Raw genomic sequence first — 20,658 nt, forward strand, 5'->3', positions numbered from 1 at the left:
GATGCCCGAGCAATTCCGGAAACGGCCGAGCGCCCTCACCCTGGACCGGCAGAACAGAGGCTGGGCCCCGAGATTTCGGAAAGTTTCTGGAAAGAACCAAGGGTGCTCGGTCCCAAATGAGGCCCTGGGAACTTAGATCTAGAGGCGACCACCAGCTTCCGGAAACTGCCGAAGCATGGACAGCTCCAGAGGGCGAGTGAGGTGGCCCAGAACTCAGGAAATGGAGGCGGCAGAGTTGGGGGCACGGGCTCAGACAGAAAGCTGCGCTTTTCAGGAAACAAGCTGAGAGCCGAGAAGGAGCCGGAGTTGAAAGCCGGAGTTTCCGTGGTAGCCCAGAGCGTCCGGAAACAGCTGAACTAACTCTCTCGGGTAGGGAGAACTAGCCCAACGCCTGTCCAGCTGCGGACTGTTTCCGGAGATAGCCGAAGACACTCGGAAACAGGGGGCGCGGCCAAAGGTTTCCGACCTACGGAGCGCTTCGGAAGTAACCGAACGCGCTCGGGCTGGACTGGGTTCCAGTGGTGGTGAGGGGAACTTCAGGGCACAGCCTCAGCAAAGACTGGTTAAAAAAGGACACAAAGATGGTTTATTTATTTATTAACACAGCTTCAGGGCCCCAGACAGGTGTCTGGATGAAGCTTCTAAGGACAGAACCCATGATGGGTACTCAACTCAGAGAGGACAGCAGGAGGCCAGGACCAGAGAAGGCATCAGGAAGAATCTCAACAGTGAATTCCCAGCAGCCTTCAAAACCCACAAGTGACTTTGAGCCAAGGGTCTGTTTTCATCCCGCCCCCACCCCACTCTTCCCTTACCCTTTTCTTGGCCCCTCACAAATCCAGACATTGGACCTCTTCTTTGTAAATGTAGGCTTTTATTCACCATTAGCTCCGGGATGGAAGGTGGGAGCAAGTCATGCACAGCCTTGATCTAGTTCCAACACCAGGCAGTGCTACACGGATGTCTCCAGAGAGAACACAGAGTGGGCTGCAGTGCCTGGAAAGTGCCCTCACCATTGTGGGGTATGGTGATCTTGCTGGCCACCTCTGAATGGGAAATGGAGACTCTGAGATGCCCAGTGGGTCACACAGCATTACAGGGGAGAGAGCTGGAGCTGGAGTCAGCTGTATCTGACAACAGATTCTCCATTCCAGCTCCCTTGACTACAATGCGCAGGACAGAGCCTGGCTGCATGACTCTTTCCAGGCAATGGTGGGGGCAAGTCTCCACGTCTTGCCAGGCCTTAGTTATTTGTCTGTAAAATGGGGATGACGACACCACCTCCAGCCTTCTCAAGGTTGGCTGAGGGAAAAGCCACAGTAAAAGCGCTTGGCATACAGTAGGTGCTTAATAGTCGTTGGGATTTGTTTTGTAAACACAAGGAAACTGAGGCACAGAGTGGGGAAGTCATTTTCCCAGAGCCAAACAGTGAAGCCAAGAGTCCAACTTGGGCCTCACTGCCCCCCAGTTGGATTTTTCTCACTCGAATTTCATCCCTACAAGGCTCTGGCATATCGAGGGCACCCCCCAGGGGCTGTTTCAGACACATCATGGTCAAGTTCTCACCCTGGTGGGCATTAAATACAAAAAATCTTGTCCAGGGTGGACATTCTTCTCCTACCCTGGCAGTGTCCTTTGAGGCCTCTGCCTCCTGGGGCATCAGTGTCTGCTTGTGACGTGGGTGACCCCTCTGCCTAGATCTGGTGAACTTGTACTCATATATCAAAGCCCCAGTTCCCACACCTCCTAAGCCTATAGGACTGGAGGCAGACTCTAGCAAGGCTGGCCTAGGGATGGAGGCTATGATGGTGGGAAGTAGCCTTCAGAATCCAGTCCATCATCAAGATTACTTTGTTTTGGGCCTCCCTGGTGGCGCAGTGGTTGAGAGTCCGCCTGCCGATGCAGGGGATACGGGTTCGTGCCCCGGTCTGGGAGGATCCCATATGCCGCGGAGCGGCTGGGCCCGTGAGCCATGGCCGCTGGGCCTGCGCATCCGGAGCCTGTGCTCCGCAACGGGAGAGGCCACAACAGTGAGAGGCCCGCATACCGGAAAAAAAAAAAAAAAAAAAAAAAAAAAAAGATTACTTTGTTTTGTGGTGGAGGGGAATTGTTTACGGAATCTCCAAGTCATCCAAACTGGGCCTGGACAGGTAAGCTTGGCTGCATCCCTTCAAATCTGTGGGTCTTGAGTCAGGGATGGGATCAAGTAACACAAAAAAACTTTAAAAGTACAGAAAAACCATAAAACACGAACACACGTTGACTTGTCCAAAGTGCTTCCTTCTCAGCCCAGGGGGCAGGGTCTACAGATGGGTCCCCAGTGCATGGGACAAGACCTGGGCAGCCGCCTTAACAGTGGCAGCTCAGTCTGGCTATCACTTATAAAACGTAATAAATTAGCTGCAGGGATTTGCTGCTATTTACAATGCCACCCTAGTCTCCCTTGCCTGCCCCTATGGCTCCCTGATTGATCAGCTCCAGAACATGAGGGAGGCACCTTCCAGCAAGAAACGCGATCGCTCCTCATCTTCCAGGTGTCAGAGGCTGGTGGCTCAGTCTCCATCCAGGTGTCAATTTATGGAAAACACATTCCACAAAAAATGCGTTGACTTCCAGGCCAGGGAGAGGCTAGGTAGGAGGGATTAGTCTTTCTCAGAGGGTCCAAGGGCTCCTGGCACAGCCTCAGCGCCCTCCACGGCGATCTGCGGCACCAAGGTGGGTGGCCCAGTGGCCTCCTCAGGTGGTTCGTCAAAGCTCACCTCCTGCACAGCCTCCTGCTTCTTGAATGAGTCTCGGCGCTCGGACAGATGCAGCCGTCGCATGACCACCAGCTCGGAGTCTGGCCCGCGGCTGCGGCGCCCCAGCTCCCCGTCGAGCCGCTCACCTGTACCCAGCTTGTCAGCCGACTGGCCTCGGCGCAGCCTTGGGGACCGGGCAGGCGCAGGCGGGTGCCCTGACAAGGGCGAGGGCGAGCGGGGTGGGGGCGCTGGCACGGGTGGGCAGGCCAGCGGGGAGGGCGGGATGCTGCTGGTGGACTTGCGGCGGCCTGCTTTGGGGCGGGGTGGCCCAAGCTTGGTGGCCAGGCCATGCAGGGAGCTGGGTCGGGTGTGGCCAGCGGCAGCCGGAGATGCAGGGCTGCTGGAGCTTGGGGATGCGCTGGGTGGAGACACTGTGTCTGTGGGTGACGGGAGGGTCAGGGCCACCAGCCTCAACGTGCCAGCCTCGAGGTGGGGCCCTAAGACTGACTGCCAAAAGCCCACACTGTTCCCTATGGCCACCCATCAGGCCTGGTTTTTCCTTTGTTTGCACAGGCTCTTCCTTTGGCTTAGATCTGGTGGACTCCTACTCATCCATCAAAGCCCTAGCTACTCTTCACCCACTTCTCACCTATATGACCCACTGAATCATTCAGCCAAAGGTACCTGCCTACCGTCCATCTATCCATCCCATGAACCCATTGATTCTGGAAGTTATCCAGTACGGGCCCTGCCTCTGCCTGTGTCTACTCCCCACCCCTAGGCCTCAGCCCGTGAGGATGCCTGATCTGAGAAAGACAAAGATGGCACAGATACCCCCAGCCCCATGAAGTCAGGGTAGGCCAGAGGGAGAGATAGCAGTTGGGGTCCCCAGAAGGCAGGGAGGGCTTCCTGGTGGCTCTCCTCCAGGAGGCCTTCCCTGCCTCTGTGGATTGCCCCAGACTGTCTCTCTAGTCTGATGCTAACCCAGTGGAACTAGGGGTGCCCATCTCTGGCTGTCTCTCACAGACTGGGGACCCTCAGGGTTGGGCCAAGTCACCATCCTTTCCTGCTCCAGAACAATCTTTCCATGCCCTCTCTGGCTCACCCTCCATGGCTCCCTACTGCCCCCCAATTTAAGCCCAGCTCTTCGGCTTGATCCATCCCCCAATCCCCTCTCCCTAGCCTCCCTCTAGCTTTCACGTCTCTCCTGTCTGGATCCCCTTTGTTCATGATGTTCTTTCTGCTGGGCACACCCTTCCCTGCCCATCCCAGACTGCCTTTGAGGCTGTCACACATCAAGTCATTCCAGCCTCCCAACTCTGCTCACTCCCCCGCTGTGCTGACCACCGCAGCCCTAAGGGGCCGTTCTTCCCAGGGTGGTCCTGGGGGTGCACCCACCTGCTGGGGCATCGAGAGCCGGGCTGCAGCAGGGCGTGGTGGGGCTGGGGGAGAGGCTGTGGGTGGGTGAGCCCGGGAGGCTCTCGCTGGATGACAGGGAGTGGTGGAGGCCGGAAGAGAAGCTGCGGCTGGTGTGCAGCACGGACGACTGTTTTGAGATCTTCTTGAAGAGCGACTTCCGCCTGGGGGTTAGGAACCCAGATTCTTCAGAACCCCTGCCCCCAGCGGCCCAGGCCGCCCAAACGTGCCACAGGTCCTGCATCAACCCTCCCCGGCAGCCAGCCCACCACTCACCGCTCCTGCGTCTCCCGCCTTCGGCTCCGCTTGTTCCTGCGCGCCATGCGGCCCTTGGTCACATTCTTCCGTGCGGGGCCCACCTTGATGGAGGTGTTCTCCAGGGGTGTGGTCCGAAGGGCGATCTTGTTGCCACTCTGCAGGAGGGATGGCAAGGGGTCGCCTGTGTGCCTTCCATCCACCGAGCCGTCCACGCACCCACCCACCCATCTACTCATCCGTCGGAAGCCCCGTATCCTAACCACCCGCTTCTTACCTAATGACCCCACCACTCACTGGGCCAAAGATGGATGTCTGCCATCTGTCCATCCATCCAATGAGCCATCTACCCATCCACTGGTCCCAGGAGCTATCCAACTAGGGGTCTGCCTCCTCACCTGTGCCCACCTCCCCGCCTCTAGGCCTCAGCCCCTGAGGACCCTTGGTCTGAGGGGAGGCAGGAGGCAAAGATGGTACAGATACCCCCAGCCCCCCAGAGTCAGGGTGGGCCAGAGGGAAGGTCAGGAGAAGGGGCACCCAGGGGGGCAGGAAGGGCTTCCTGGAGGAGTGGCTCTGAGGCAGAGGCCACGGGACATGCAAGGCCGAATGCGGAGTGGTACGGTTGGACGGGGAGAACCACACAGAATCGGGAGCTGAGGCCAAGGGGTGGGGATGGAGGTCACAGGAGCAGCCCAGAGGGTGGGCAGTGTTGGGAGATCCAGAGGCCCTGAGGATGGACGGGGGTGGAGGCTCTGGGATGGAGGCGGGGGTGGGGTCGGGGGCCTGCACCTTCAGCAGTAGCTCCACGACGTCCATGTGCACCAGCCCCAGGACCGACTCCCCGTTGATGTGGGTGATGAGGTCCCCGGCCCGCAGGCCTGCCTCCTGGGCAGGGCTTCCCTCCTCCACACTCTGGCGGTGGGGGCAGATGGCGGGGGTCAGTGGCCTGGGCCCCAGAGCTAGAGACCCCAGCCCAGCTGAGTCAGCTACAGGCCTCCAGCAAGCTGCTGCCTTTCACACTGCCTGGTTTCCCAGACCTTTCAGAGACCAGTGGGGAGGGGACAGGTCCTGGGCTGGGGGAGGGAGGACAAAACACCCACTGTGCGGGAGCTTTGTGCCCACTTGAGGTCTCCATCCCTCTTGCCCAGTCCTCTCCCTGTAACTGACAAGGACCATTAAGACAGGTGGCATCAGTTCCCTGCCCTGGGCTCCAAAACCTCATAGGCAATGAGTACTCGCTTGCTTTCCAAGACTAACAAATGCAGCTCCAAAAGGGAAGCGCCTTGCCAGGGCAGAGCTGGGACTCAAACCAGGTCTGGCTGTTCCTGCCCATCCCAGGGCCAACTCACCCACACGACATGGTGCACAGTGTAGATGTCACTGTCACCCATGTAGACGCGGATTGCCCGCAGGCTGAAGCCGTACTTCTTGCCCGAGCTGTGGATGACAATGGGGGGCCGCAGGCTGCCACACACGGGGGAAGGGTCTCGGCTTGGAGAGGAGTCGCGGGACGACGGGTTTGAGGACAGTGAGCGTGGGGACAGGGGGCTCATGAGGGGGCCGCCGCTGCCGTCATCTGCAGGGACGAGGTTCAAGGAGGGGGGTCACTCCCTTGTGGGTCCCTTCACAAGGCACCTTCCTCTCCCTCCACGCCGATCAGTCGGTTTGTTTTTGTTTTTTGGCCGCACGGCGCAGCATGTGGGATCTCAGTTCCTGGACCAGGGATCGAACCTGTGCCCCCTACAGTGGAAGCTCAGAGTCTTAACCACTGGACCACCAGGGAAGTCCCCACACTGATCACTCTGGCTGCTTTGCTGCCACTCCAATGCCCCGAACACCCTCTCCCCTCCCCTCCAGGCCTTTGCACATGTAGTACCCGCTGCCAGGAATGCCAGTCCCCCAGCTGCTTCCTATCTCCTGGGCTCAGCCCTGAAGAGCAGTCCTGGGAGCTTTGTGCCCAGGGACACATCACCTGGAGGGACCCCCTCCAGCTCCCGCTGGCCAAAGCAGCCCCCACTCCATGGTTAAAATGGACATGGACAGACAAGCAAAGACGAGGCTGGGCCGTCGGCGTCACCTGCCGTGATGATGAGCGACAGGGCAGACACTGAGGCTGACTTGGGCACGCGACCCCCGCTGGGGGAGGTCTTGGATTTCTCAGGGGCTGAGTCTCTCGGGCCCCCAAGGCGGCGGCCCCGGCCGGCATCCAGGGCCCTCGGCGTAGAGTGTCGTGCACCGGTGCTGTTGCTTCGTAGGCGCGCGTGGCTGAGGGCAGCTGTGTCAGCTACAGGGATCAGCAGGGTCGGGGGGTCAGTCTGCCCCTCCCCCATCTCACCACTTGGCCCCTCTGCCCTCAGAAGGCAAAGCCCCTTCCTCCCTGGTTGGTGTGTACACAGTCCAGCCTCCTGGCCTTTGTTCAGGCGTTCCCTCTTCCTGTACACCTTTCTTTCACTGCTCTCCCTGGGAAGCTCCACTCTTCAAGTCCCCTCCTTCAAGAAGCCTTCCCCTCACCCCAGTCAGATTCCTAACTCCCACTCTTGGAGCTCCCCAGTTCAATTCCTCTCTCCCGTCCTAATCCAATGAAGCTGTGGGGTATCACCCTCAGACTGAAGCCTTTGTTACACAAGTGAATGTCGTCTCTAGAGAACTCCTACTCATCCTTCAAAACCCATCTCAGATAGTCCCTCCTGTGGGAAACTCTCCATGACACCATCCCTCCCACCCTGGATTCCACCTACCAGAAAGGCTTGAGGGCTTGGGCATCACTGGGGTGGCTGCTGGGGATGGGTCGGGCTCCCCAAGAATGAAGACGGGCCTTTTGGGGCCCACAGGAGCCGGGCCGACTCCCTCATCCTCTGATGAGAAGGCAAATTTGGGCATCGTGTCCAGGCTGATGGTGTTCAAGGAAGATGGGCTAGGGCCCCGCTCAGGCTGGGAAAAGGATAAGTGGCAGGAGGAACCGGAGGATGTGCAGGACCTCAGCCTGTAGTGGGGAAGAGCCTGAGTCACACCTGCCAGGTGCCCTCACCCCAGGACACCCAGTCTCCCCTAGGGACCATACCTTAACTCTCAGCCTAGAGTCAGAGGTAATTTGTAAATATAAGGTGAGTTCCCTCTGCCTGCTCTATCCTCTGTGACTGCCCAGAGAACTCCTATTCAATTTTTAAAACCCAGCTTCCAACGCCCATCCTCTAGCAGACATTGATTATTTCTGTGAGTTTGGACATTGAAAGATGAAAGGGACTTCATGAGCAAAGGGTATTCTGGGCAGAGGAAACAGTGTAAGCAAAAGCCTAGCAGTGTGACGGTACATGACTGCTTTAGGTTTAGTGTGGTTAGGAATGCAAAGCCAAAGGGAGTGATGACAGGGGCCAGGTTGGCAGGGGTCTGACAGGCTGGCCAATATGTTTTACCCTTTTCTACTGGGCCACTGGGAAGCTCTTTCCAATGTTAAGACTTTGTGGCTCCACCTCCCAGCAGGTTTGGAAGCTGGATCTGCTTATACTCCCCAGCCCACCTACCGGACCTCGGTGGTGCTCAGCCGGCGCCCATAGTCCCCCTCACTGCTGCGCTCCCACCCTTCCTCCCGGTCCTCACTGAAGCTCCGTTCAGCAAAGGTTGGGGTGGGCTGGGCGGCCAGGAACTCAGAGCTGCTGTAGACCTAGGAAGCAATTAAAAATAACAGTAACGGGACTTCCCTGGCAGTCCAGTGGTTAAGACTTCGCCTTCCAATGCAGGGGGTGTGGGTTCGATCCCTGGTCAGGGAGCTGAGATCCCACATGCCTCTCAGCCAAAAAACCAAAACATAAAACAGAAGCAATATTGAAACAAATTCAATAAAGACTTTAAAAAATGGTCCACATCCGAAGGGGAGTTCTGGGCAGAGCTCTGGCCCCTGAGGCTTCTGAGGAGGAGCTGCTACCATCATGACAAGCATGGATTTCTGTACATGAGCCCCTTTGGCAAACTGGTGACACCTACAGACCTCCTCTCAGAGTAGTATTTTTAAATGCATCAAATGAAATAGGTCAGGTTGCAAGCGAGGCTGATTATATTAAAATAATATTAGGATATTTTTTAAACCAGCAATATGGTACTATACGTGTCTCTTTAGTAATGCATTAAATAACAAGATCTAGCAGGTCTTATAAGTACCATAATTTTGAAGTAGTTTTGAACTTGAAAGATATTTTACAACAACTCCAGCGTGACGTGAAAAATCCATGATTTGTATTTGTGACAAAGTCAAGGTCATGCTAATATTACTGTGATTTGTTGCTCATATTACAATTAGAAAACATGCCAAATTTCAGTTAGAGATTAGTGAAAATAAAGATGTAATTTATTCCCATGCAAGTTCACAAGCCCTAGATTAAGAAGCCCTTCAATAAATTCTAATAGTACCTGAAAAAAAAAAAAAATGGTCCACATCATAAAAAAAAAAACCAGAAACAAAAAAACAGTAACAACAACCGCATTCGTGGGGGACGGCTTAGGTGAGTGTTTCCTACATGCCTGACACTTCCTTGAGTCACTTCCTCAGATGCTTACTTACCACATCTCTAAAGACGTAGAGTCTTTAGCCCACTGTACAGGTGGAGAAACTGAGGCTCAGAGCAGCCTGGCTACCAAGGGGCCACAGCTGGGGTTTCCTGCCTGGGGCCCAGACCCATAAGCAGTGCAGGTTTTTAAATCAAATTATAAACAAAGGAAGGAACTCAAGTTAAGCTGATGAGGCTATAATATAACACCCAGCATAGCAAGTCTATTCACAATTGCCCCAAAGTGGAAACAACCCAAACGTCCATCAACTGATGAGTGGATAAAACGAAATATGGTCCAACCATACAATGGAATATTATTCAGCCATAAGAAGGAATGAAGCACTGACACATGCTACCATGTGGATCAACCTTAAGAAGCCAGACACAGGGAATTCCCCAATGGTCCCACATAGCGTATGATTCTATGTATGTGAAATGTCCAGAACAGGTAAATGCATAGAGGCAGAAAGCAGATTAGTGGTTGCTGGGGAGCAGGGGAGGGGGAAACCAGGAGTGACTGCAGCCGGGTACAAGGTTGCCCTTTGGGGATGATGGAAATGTTCTGGAACTAGATACAGGTGATAGTTGCACAACATTGTGAATGTACTAAATGTCATTGGATTGTATGCACAGTTTAAAATAGCTAAAATAGTCTATTTTATGTTACATGTATTTCACTACAATAAAAAAAAAAGAAAAAAAAAACCCAAACATCTTGCCCTGTTTCCTGAGCACTAGCTACATCCAGGGCCCAGGCTCACCTTGCTGAACCGGTGGGAACAGGATGAGAACTGGGGGATCTCCGTGGATGACTCCTCATCATTCGTCTCATCATCTTCAGAGCCCAGGTGACGGTAACGCTCTGAGCGCGCTGCAGGAGGGAAAGGCATGTGCAGCCCACCTGATGCTGGGGGAGGTGGACACAGGGGCTGTGGGGTGATGTGGGGAGGGCCTCCCAGGCGGGGAGACGCTGTCAGGGCAAAGCCTTTGTGGTGGGACCAGGCTTGGTATGTTTAAGGACCAGAGGAGGCTTGGGTGGCAGATTTAGTATCTGGGAATAAATCCCAGTTGTGTTCCTAAAAGCTGCGGGACTGTGGATGGGAATTCTTGTGTCTCAGTTTCCTCACCCTTAAGATGGGTTACCCAGAGTTAGGTAAAATTGTGTATCTCAAACATAAAGGATGTTCCTCATCTTACAGAAAAGGAGACAGATGCTCAGAGATGACCTCTGACATGCCCAAGATCACACGTCAAGTTCTGGAGGAGGCACTGGAAGCCAAGGGCGTTTACTCTGTGCTTGGCCAGAGCCCCGACTGGGGAGAAGGAGATTTGTATGAGCTCAACTGAAGTGCTCGAGGGGACCCCCTCCACCAAAGCTAAGCGAGGCACCCCACCCTCCTGTATGACAGGCAGGGCTCCATGCCTGGTCAGGGCTGACACTCAGGAGGCTGAACCTGCTGGGGGACCCCCAGGCAAGGGCTGCCACACTCAGTGCCTTGGTTTCCCCTCCCGCAACCCAAGGTGGTGCGACAGCCTCCTGAGTTCAGATGCATAGGAAATCCAGGCAGGGGGGCAGCCAGCAGACATGACCCAGCTTCTTGGAAAGCTCAGGAAGTTGGAAGCTGCAGGCCCAGGCCGAGGCACCAAGCTGGGGTGGAGACCCTGTTAGACACCCCTCACCACCCCAGGAGATCGTGGGACAGCACAGCCCGCCTCCTGGACCCCTGCTTACTGTCGAAGTAGCTGGTGTCGTCCTCAGCTTCAAGCTGCGGCACGAACTCGGCCTTGTGTCGCAGAAGCCCCGCCCAGTCCAGTGTCCAGAAGAAGGGGTGCTGCTTTACTTCGTGGGTGCCTCCTGCAGACATGCCTGGCTGAGCCCTGCTGGTCCCCACCCCCCATGGCCCCCTGGGCCAATTATGAACCCGAACTTGGCCAACACAGAACCAGAAAGATGGGAGGGGAAACGAGCCTTTAAGAGCCCATAGGGGAACCAAGCTAGGGCTAGAACCCAGGCCCTGCTCTTCCCTCTGCTGGATTCTGAGATCCCATCACCTGGAGAAACCCCAGAACCTTAGGAGGGGGCTTTTTCCACATGTTTCTACCCCATGGAGCAGAGCTGACTGTATCCTGTTCCCCAACCTCAGCCCCCATAGTCCTCTGCAGCGGCCAAGCTTCATCCTGAGTGTGATCTGTAGTGGCCACATAATGGGTGGCTGCATGAATATTAAATAGTCCCTTAATCAATATTTTGGTGGCTGGGGAAACTTGGGACAGTGGGATCCACTGGACTGGGCCTTGGGGAACGTAGGACACAGCCCATGGTGACCTGGCAGGCTCATATACACAGCCTCAGTGCCCCTTGTCTGAACCAGATCCAGCTACCTGCTACTCTTCAAAATCTCATGCTAGTTCTTGGTGAGCTCCTATGCATCCTTCAAAACCCCAGTTTCAAGTCCCCCTCCTCTATGCAGCCTCTCAAATAGAACTCTTGTTTACCCCAGCCCCCATCCTACCCACCTGGGCCTCACCCACACCTACGTACCAGTGCCCAGACGGTCCAGGGGGCTCTGTCGGAGCAGCCTGGTGATGAGGTCCTGGGCGTCAGCTGGAAGGGCTTCGTCCCCCTCTGGCCACATGATCTCATCTAAAATGAGAGGAGGGAATGAGGGACTGGGGACAGCGCTTCTTAGCACCTCCTACCACCTCCCCTTCCTATGCTCCAAGCCACCAGCCTCCTCTGCTCCTTCAGCATACCAGGCTTGGTCCCATACAGCCTTTGTTCTGGCTGTGCCGTCTGCCCTGAGCACCTTCCCTTCATCCATCTCTGTGACTCCCTCTCACTCCTTTAAGTCTTTGCCCACACGTCACCCAGTGTGGCCCTGCGTGACTCTCTATTTAATAGAGCACCCCTGCACCCGCCCCCCCACCCCCTCCCTTCTTCCTGCTTCCTTCTCCCCTTGGCATTTTTTGCCTCTGATTACTCCATAATTTGCTTATTTATCTCCCTTACTGTCCGTCTCGCCCTTGGCTGTGCTCCCACGGCTCAGCTGGGGCTAGGACGCCATAGGTGCCCAATCCACAAGTGGGCCTGCTCCCCTCCCCGGCAAAGGCAGGGGGGACCACCGACCAGAGCCAAAGTGGGGCTGAGACTTAAACCTGGGGCGACAGGGCAGGGGGAACGCACCACTGACCACCTGGCCAAAGAGTTCCTCAGGGGTATCTCCGAAGAACGGCACACAGCCCACCAGGAATTCGTAGAGGACGACGCCCATGGCCCACCAGTCCACTGGCTTCCCGTAGCCCTGGCGGAAGATCACCTCCGGGGCGATGTACTCAGGCGTCCCGCATACCTGGGCCAGGTGGGACAGAGAAATGAAAGACCGCCCCCAGCCAGGGAAGAAAGTGTGGGTAGAATTACAGGGATAGTTTATTTTCTCCTTTTTGCTGCAAAGTCTCCCCATGTCCTGGGCTCAGGCTTCAGGCAGAGGGAGGCAGCCCCGCCCACCTGCTTGTCCACGAACTCCCGAGTGTCCTTCTCGATGTGGCCCTCGTAGAGGTTGGTGGCCATACTCATGAGCCCGATCTTAGACAGGCCGAAGTCAGTTAGCTTGATGTGGCCGAGCGAGGTGATGAGCAGGCTGTGGGCAGGCGGGTGGTGAGCTCAGGTCTGGGGGGCCCGACGTGCTTGGCCGCTCCCGCCCCCTCGCCCACCCAGAACTTAGTCCTACAGGAGGTGGCCCGACCCCTCCATGGATCAGAAAGCACTGCCCGTGCATGATCACATTGTTGAAAGAACCAACGGGTCTTGGGCAATATTACAAATTTGGCAAACATCTCTGTGCACCAACTGGGTGCATCTGGTGTTGCTCTTGAGCACCTACTGTATACTCCGCTGTGCAAAAATTAGGTTCCTGAGAATCACAGCATGTCCCCACTGGGCATTAAAACGTTTCGTGGGGCCTCCCTGGTGGCGCAGTGGTTGAGAGTCCGCCTGCCGATGCAGGGGATACGGGTTCGTGCCCCGGTCTGGGAGGATCCCATATGCCGCGGAGCGGCTGGGCCCGTGAGCCATGGCCGCTGGGCCTGCGCATCCGGAGCCTGTGCTCCGCAACGGGAGAGGCCACAACAGTGAGAGGCCCGCATACCGCAAAAAGAAAAAAAATAAAAATAAAAAAATAAAACGTTTCGTGAACACCTCCTGGGGGGGATCTACAGCATATTCTTGTACATGCATCCATGATTTTAACAAACTGAACACTTTGTAAGCACCTATTGTTAAGTGAACATGTCTTTAGCACCTGCTGTGTACAGAAATATTTGTGCCTCTCATGGGCGCACCAGTTTCTTAAAACTTACACACCTACCATGTATGCTGCTGTTCATGTTCTCCTGCAAGCTTAAGTATATAAATATTTTAAGTGATAAAATGATATGCGCCAGCTTTATTTTATAAAGTCACATTTTCACGCACCTCCTGGGGACATCTGCCCATTTAAAAATAAATTTCTGGGGACTTCTGTGGTGGTCCAGTGGTTAACACTCAGAGCTCCCAATGCAGGTGGCCCAGGTTCTATCCCTGGTCAGGGAACTAGATCCCACATGCATGTCGCAACTAAGGAGCTGGCGAGCCGAAACTAAGGAGCCCACCTGCTGCAACTAAGACCCAGTGCAACCAAATAAATAAATAAATGTTTTTAAAAGTTAAAAAATAAATAAATAAAATAAAAAGGGGGAATTTGGACACAGACATGCACACAGGAGGAGCACCACAGCCTAGGGACTACCAGAAGCCAAGAGAAAGGCCTGGAACACATCCTTCCCCATCACCTTCAGAGGGAGTGCGGCCCGGCCGACACCTTGATTTTGGACTTCTGGCCTCCAGAACTGTGAGAATAAATTTCTGTTGTTTAAGCCCCCGAGTCTGTGGTACTTTGTTAGGGCAGCCCTAGCAAACAAATGTACCTTCTCCTGACTTGGGGTGTATTTGAAATTTTCTGAAGAAAAGAGGAAAAAATATTTTTCTGGAGCACCAACTGTGCGGGCCTATCTCTCCCTGAACCCTCCAGGGCTGCACCTTCCCACACCGTTTTTCAGATGAGAGTCCTGAGCTTGGGAGGGGCAGGTCCTGCCTTGGGGACACTTGGAAGATCCTACTCCAGGATGATCCCACAGAGACCCGATGGGCACAAAGCAAGCAGCCTTAGAGCGTCGAGAACAGAGGCCCAGGTACACAGTAGATGCCAACACACATTTGCTTTGTTTTCTAAGCCACTCGCAAACAACAAGATGCCCTGAAAACATGCAGGGCTCTTAAGGCTTATGTTCACGTCTCCACATAGCAAGTACCTCCACTGGAGAAAGGGAGCCATGTCCCTGGCACACAGTAGGTGCTCAATGCATGCTGACCTCAACATAAAAACTTTATAAAAAGATAGCTGCAGTGTTCGGGGACTGACACACAGTCATTGCCTAATAACTGTTGTTCTGATCACCTTTACACAGCTGGTGTCCAATAAATACACACCAGCTAAAAGATGTGCTTTATAAACTCAAAAGGGTCATCAGTGTGTAAGAAGTTAGTTATACCGCCGTCTGGGTTCCTTCAAACGGTGAGCACAGGCCCAGGTATACAGCAGGTGCCAAATACAGGTGCTTTGTTTTCTAAGCCACTTGCAAACTACAAGATGCCCTGAAAACATGCAGACTCTTAACGCTTATGTCCACACCTCCACATGGCAAGTACCTGAGAAACTCACACTTCTTGCCTGGTATCCAAAGGGCACTTGATGAAAGAGCAGCCCTTTCCTCTGTACACAGGAGGTGCTCAACTAATGCAGGGAAGAGTGCTTTGAAAATTATGAAAGGGTTACAAAGCATGAGGGATTATTCACACTCACACTTGTGTTTTTCAGTCACCCAGAGAGCACCGGGCACTCAGTAGGTGCTTACTAGAAGCTAGAATAAAATAAACACCCTAGGACTCTCTTTCTTCCCTGCACTAATACACAGCAGGAGCTCAAGACATGCAGTCCCTTTCTCTGCACATAAGGTCTTGCAAAGTGCATGTCCCTGTTCTTTGTATATAGCTGGTGCCTCATAAGTGCACGTTCACTTCCCTTGTGTGGCAGCAGCTGTGAGTGCCTGGTCCCTTCCCCTGTCCAGTCTGTGACCCCTCACATTGCCTGGCCAGCACCTCGATAAGTGCACTGTCCTTCTCCTGCACACAGCAGGCGCCTATTAAATACCTGCTCTCTTCAGTACACACCAGGTGCTCAACATTGTCAAGATCCCTGCTTTCTACCAGCAGGGGGCCCATGATGCCAGCAGAATCTAGATGGTGGGGCTCCTGAGCAGTCCCAGACCCACTCAGAGGCCCCGCCCCCAGGCTACTCTGAGCCCCGCCCCCTGAGAGTCCAGGCCACTCACTTGTCTGGCTTGAGGTCCCTGTGCACGATGCCATAGTTGTGCAGGTACTCCAGTGCAAGCACCGTCTCGGCGAAGTACATGCGGGCCATATCCACGGGCAGCGGGCCCATGTTCTTTAGGAGCGTGGCACAGTCGCCGCCTGCAGAGGGGTGGACGTGCTCACAGAGGCCCTCGGCTCTACAGCCGTGCCCAGACTTGTGCCTATGTGCCCTCCCCACCTTCTGCAAAGTGTCTCCAATCTGTCCTGAATTGGGGTGGGGACCTGGGAGGGGCGGGAGGATAGGCAGACCCTGCCTTCTGATTTTCCCCTGGCAGGGCAGCAGCTCTGTTAAGTGCACAGTCCCTTCCCCTGTACACAGCTGGTGCCTCCTAAGTGCATGCTTCCTCTCCTCACCCAGCAGCAGCTTGGTAAATGCATGTCCTGCACTTACCTGAAGGCCCTGCTCTTTCCTGAACTGCAAACCTGATCCCACAACTCCTCACCCTGGTCCCCAACCCCCCAGTCCTTCTGACGCACGCCTCCCTCCCTTCGCTGCTCTTGCTCTAGCCTCTAGGCCCCTGCCCACCAGTCCCTCCTGCCTAGGCTGTCCATCCTACCCCTATACCCTAGGGTCCTTCCCTCACACTTCTCTTTGGGATCCCCCAGTTCCAACTCCCTGAGGCTGGGTCCCCCACCACAGACTGAGGGTCCCCCAAGGCAGGCTGGGACCCCATGGAGGACAGAGCAGACTGCGGGCTTGATCAAAGGAGGGATAAGGTATTTCTTCTGGATAAGGAGTAAGCTCTCCATTGCTCTGGAGGCACGCAAGCCCCAGTGACCGCACCTTCCACATACTCCATAACCATGCACAAGTGGCGTCGGGTCTCGAACGAGCAGAACATGCTGACCACAAACGGGTTCTCAGCGAAGGTGAGGATGTCGCGCTCCACGAAGACCTGCTGGATCTGGTTGCGAAGGATCAGGTTCTGCTTGTTGATCTTCTTGATGGCAAAGCGCTGCCTCGTTTCCCGGTGCCGCACCAGGTAGACGGCCCTGGGGCGGGGCAGGGCGGGGGGGGGCGGAGCCGGGCTCACTGAGGCCCGAGATCCAGGTCCCGGCAAGCACTGGGACCCGACCTGGGTCCAGAACCCAACCCGCTGTGCCTTTGTCTGTGCTGTGCCCTCCACCCGGGACACCTGTTCTCTTTACCCGGCCCTCCCTTCTCCCAAAGCAGCCACCCCGTGGGTTTAAGCCACTCTCCCTGGTGTCATATAAAGAGCCAAAGATGACCCCTAGGTTGTTTATTTCTTCACAGCCGACTGAGACCCATTAGCTCAAAAGCCCCGCTGGCACACACTCAAATCGCTTTAACTACAAGTCAAATAAGCAGATTTTTAGCCATTTAGAGCCTGCTGGTTTTGCATACCTTGTAGATAAGATAAACGCTGGGGCTATTAAAGACCCCAAGCTGCTCCTGCCCCGTGGAGCTCTCTGACCCAGAGACTCCCCACTGTGCTGTGGCCACATAAGCTTGGACACAGAAGCCTCCTCTGCAAGCCCCCCTCCGACCCAGACCCCACAAGGGTCTTATGTTGTGAGGGACTCCTCCCCGCTCCCACAAAGCAAATCCGTCAAAGCGGCACTTAAAGAATGCTTGGCGCACGCTACTGCCATCGTGTGGCCATCTTTTTCCTTGCTCAGTCCCCAAATTCCTAGAACCCCAAACACCTGGGGCAAGAAGGACCTAGATCACGGACAAGCCCTTCCAAGGCCATGCCCCTGCTGTTTTGTGCCTCCACTTCCCTCTTCAGGCCTCAGTTTCCCTGTCTGCACACTCAGGGGCTGTGTGGGCTTCAGCCATCCCCATGGGCATCTGAGAAATGGGTCTACAGGGTACCCAAGGACTCACCCGTAGGCCCCATTGCTAATGAGTTTGATAGTCTCGAAGTCGCTCTCACAGGGCTTCCTCCGTGAAGCGCCGACCAGGGCACGACTCTGCGGGGGGTGGCAAGAGGGGTCAGGGTCCTGCCCCACCGCAGAGCAGGCTGCGTTCTTCCTGCCCCCAAGTCCCAACTGCTGGTCCTGGCACCTGACGCTACCTCTTCTCTTATACAAACTTCTCAAACTCAGCTTCTGAGTTTGAGCTTTTGCTTAAGCCATGCTGCCCTCCTTGCAGAAAACTCCTACACATTCTGCAAAGCTCCCCTTTCCAGTGCCCCCTCCAACCCTGCCCTGCCCAACCTCCATGGCAGGGCAGGCTCACCTGGCCCCACCATTCCCCCCAAAGTCACAGGCGTTCATTAAGCACCTGCTATATGCAAAACCTCAGCAAACAGCAAACCCAGCCCTTCTCATGGCCACCTGGTCTACCATCAAAAGAACAAGACAGGTGGGGCCGCCAAAGCTCTGCGTCTTACTTCTGGGGACTCCGGTGCTGGGGGCTGTCCTCCACTGTCATCAAGGTGACTCAGAGGCACCATCTCTGTAAAATGAGGGAGGAGCCTCAAATGGGGTTTCTGAGCCCTGCCCCTCCACCACCCAGAGACTTCCGGAGGCCTCCAGGGCTCATCCTGGGCTGGGGAAATGGTGCCTCCTCTGACCAGCTCTCACGATACTGTCATTCAGCCCCTACTGCGTCCAGGTGTCGGTCAAACCCAGGAAGCTGGACTGAACAACGACTAAGGAACCTTCTAGAAGGGCCAGTGGGAAGCCCAGGCTCCAAATGCTCAGCCTACCTTGAACCCTGGCCCCAAGTCTTGGGCCTGTGAACACCGGCTGTGACGCTGCCCCTCTGGGTGATGGCTCTTAACATCCTCCTCAGCTCAGGGCATGGCCCAGGCGAGCCCCCTTAGTTTCCAGCCCTGGGGCTTAGCAGAGGGGCGGCCCCAGGTAGGAGTGTGCAGTTGGTGAACATCAGCAGTGACGGTGACCATGAAGACAGTGTCTTGCGGTCACAGAGCAAGGCTAAGATGAGGCAGTGGAGCCTCTGGGTGAGGGAGGCCCGGGTTCAAATGCAGCCCACCCGTCCCACCGTCAGTGGGCCCACTGCGCGGTGCTGGGTAGATGATCTGCCCCCACAGCCTCAGCTGCCACCTGCCTGCCTGGCCACTTCGTGTTTCCTCTCACACCCGGGCCCACCCACAGTGCCACCTGCGTCATCTTCATGAGACAGAAAAGAGGTTGGCTGCGGCCACACGGCTAGTCCACGGGTGATCTGGCCTTGGGCACACCTGGGCCTGAACCCCAGCTCAATCTCATCTGCCTGGAGCCTCAGTCTCTCCAGCTTTAAATGGGGACAATGGCAGCCCAATCCCAGTGGACGCTGGCCACTGCGGCTGGTCCCTGCTGACCCCGTCGCCTCCCCCCAGCTCCCCTCCTTCCTCAGCCACACTCCTTTCCTCACTGCTCTTCCAACACGCCAGACACAGACCCACCTCAGGACCTTTGCCTTCACCATTCCCCTTGCCCGGTTCATTTTCTCTCTCCCCTGAATCTGCACACCTTTCCATCCTCCAGGCCCCAGCCTGAATATCCTCTCTTCCCAGAGCTCCCCCAACCACCCCTGGACCAGGCCAGGTTCAATGCTCCCCTAGCACCATGTCTGGGTTGTTCCCGTCCTGGCTGGGGGGTTCTCGGCCACCTCGGTCGTGCCCATGGGCTGCCCCATCTGACTCCCACTTCCCGGGTCCTACTTCCCGGGCCACAGTAGGATGAAATTGGGAAAGTGCTTTGTGAATTCACAGGACAACGTGAATGCCACTGCTAAAGGTGGTCCCCTGGCACCCTGGCCCAACTTGACTTAGCATTTGAGGACTTCGCAGGTCAGGGGCTCCAACTAGTGGCCACCTTACCCCAGAACCCTGGGCACTTTCCCCATAATATGCCCTGCAGGTGGCTGAGGACAGGGCCAAAGAGAGAGGAAGGACAGTGTGGCGGCTCTGGAGTCAGATGGACGTGGGTTGGAATCCCGGCTCCACCGCAATCTCGCCCCAGTTTCTTCTTTCTGCCCCACCCCCAGCTCACCCTGGAGGGGGTCCTTAGCCAGGCCCAGCTGCCCAATGATGTACCGCGGCAGGTCCGTCTTGATGCCCTGGCCCTCGCGGGCCTGGCCCTCGGCAGCCTCCAGCAGGTGGTAAAACTCCTCAGGGTCAAACTCCTGGGGGTGCAGAGGGGTTGGTCAGCCGAGGCCTAGTCCCACCTGCAGGCCTTTGCACACGCCGCTCCCTCTGTCTGAAGCATCCTCACCAGCGGCTCCAACTCGTCCCTGGGATCTTAGCTCCCGGCCCCTCCTCTGGGAAGCCCGCCGCAGCCTGGCAGCCCCCAGCATTCCTCTCAAAGCCCTATACGATGGGGCCTGTCTCTTGTATCTCGGCAGGACTGTTGGGTGCCTGGACTCAGCCCGGCACCTGGCCATGTGCCAAGACACTCACCAGGCACTCGAGGAGCCTCGCTGGCCGCGAGATGATGATCAGCAGCTTCCGGACGAGCTGGACAATGAAGCCAACTTCCTCACTGTCTGAGCGCTCATGGGCCTGGGGGCAGATGGGTGTTAGCATCATCCACAGGCCCTTGGTCCTGCCCTGCCCTCCTTGGGGACCCCTAAACCCTGCGCTCCCCTGCCCCCACGCACATCCTGCAGCAGCCTCTCCAGCTTCTCCTGCATCTCCAGGAAGTAGCGGGAGGTGACAAGAGCCTCTCCAGACTTGGCCAGGCAGTCGCGGGCCAGCTCGATGATTTGGTGGTGGATGAAACCCAGGACGCCGTCAGCCAGTGCCAGCCGGGCGCCGGGTGAGAAGGCGGCCAGAAACTCCTGCAGACGGCCCTCCATCTGTGCTGTGGCCTGGGTGGGGAGCGGGGGAGATGGGGTGACCTGGTCATTGGATGGGGCTGGGGAGCGACATGCGCAGATGGGGGCGGGAGAGAGAGAAGTGATGATGGGGTCCAAAGATTGGAGGAGAAGAAGCAACGTGTATAGGTGCGGGTGGGGGAGGGGGGAGTTTGAGACAGAGAGATAGGGAAAAACAGAAATGGACAACAGATGGGGGGACGCAGCCAGGAAGACAGCAGGTGCCATTGGAGGGACAGCAACATGGAGGGAGCTGGGGCTGGTCTAGCCGCCAGGCGCTGCCCACCTTGGGGAATCTCTCCCGGTACACGTGATTCATCATGACGATCTCATTGTCGAAGGCCCCTGTTGTGCGTCCAGGGCTGAAGGAGGGGACAACTGGCTTATGACATGGGACCCAAAACACAGCCCAGGGAAGGGCGGCTGAGTCAGGTCTGAGGGCCAAGGGCCGGA

General features: G+C 56.1%; 1 protein-coding gene across 9 annotated transcripts in view; it reads right to left on the reverse strand.

The window, feature by feature from the left end:
- Positions 1-441: 441 nt before the first annotated feature.
- Positions 442-20,658, reverse strand: part of MAST3 (microtubule associated serine/threonine kinase 3) — a gene marked incomplete at its 5' end in the record, with an annotated part of 38,484 nt that continues 18,267 nt past the window's right edge. For all 9 annotated transcript variants that reach the window (XM_082623981.1, XM_082623979.1, XM_082623983.1 and 6 more), the window contains 21 exons: positions 442-3,175; positions 4,137-4,318; positions 4,431-4,567; positions 5,199-5,321; positions 5,759-5,985; positions 6,487-6,693; positions 7,148-7,392; positions 7,931-8,070; positions 9,715-9,824; positions 10,686-10,808; positions 11,496-11,597; positions 12,138-12,303; positions 12,459-12,591; positions 15,380-15,518; positions 16,204-16,412; positions 17,269-17,354; positions 17,777-17,841; positions 19,383-19,515; positions 19,790-19,891; positions 19,990-20,199; positions 20,492-20,567. In XM_082623981.1, the coding sequence (XP_082480107.1) occupies positions 2,643-3,175; positions 4,137-4,318; positions 4,431-4,567; positions 5,199-5,321; positions 5,759-5,985; positions 6,487-6,693; positions 7,148-7,392; positions 7,931-8,070; positions 9,715-9,824; positions 10,686-10,808; positions 11,496-11,597; positions 12,138-12,303; positions 12,459-12,591; positions 15,380-15,518; positions 16,204-16,412; positions 17,269-17,354; positions 17,777-17,841; positions 19,383-19,515; positions 19,790-19,891; positions 19,990-20,199; positions 20,492-20,567 (3,448 nt within the window). In that variant the 3' untranslated portion in view covers positions 442-2,642. The remainder of the gene's footprint in view (positions 3,176-4,136; positions 4,319-4,430; positions 4,568-5,198; positions 5,322-5,758; positions 5,986-6,486; positions 6,694-7,147; positions 7,393-7,930; positions 8,071-9,714; positions 9,825-10,685; positions 10,809-11,495; positions 11,598-12,137; positions 12,304-12,458; positions 12,592-15,379; positions 15,519-16,203; positions 16,413-17,268; positions 17,355-17,776; positions 17,842-19,382; positions 19,516-19,789; positions 19,892-19,989; positions 20,200-20,491; positions 20,568-20,658) is intronic.

The sequence above is a fragment of the Mesoplodon mirus genome (genome assembly GCF_964341445.2).
Source record: "Mesoplodon mirus genome assembly, chromosome: 5".
Lineage (NCBI taxonomy): Eukaryota > Metazoa > Chordata > Mammalia > Artiodactyla > Ziphiidae > Mesoplodon > Mesoplodon mirus.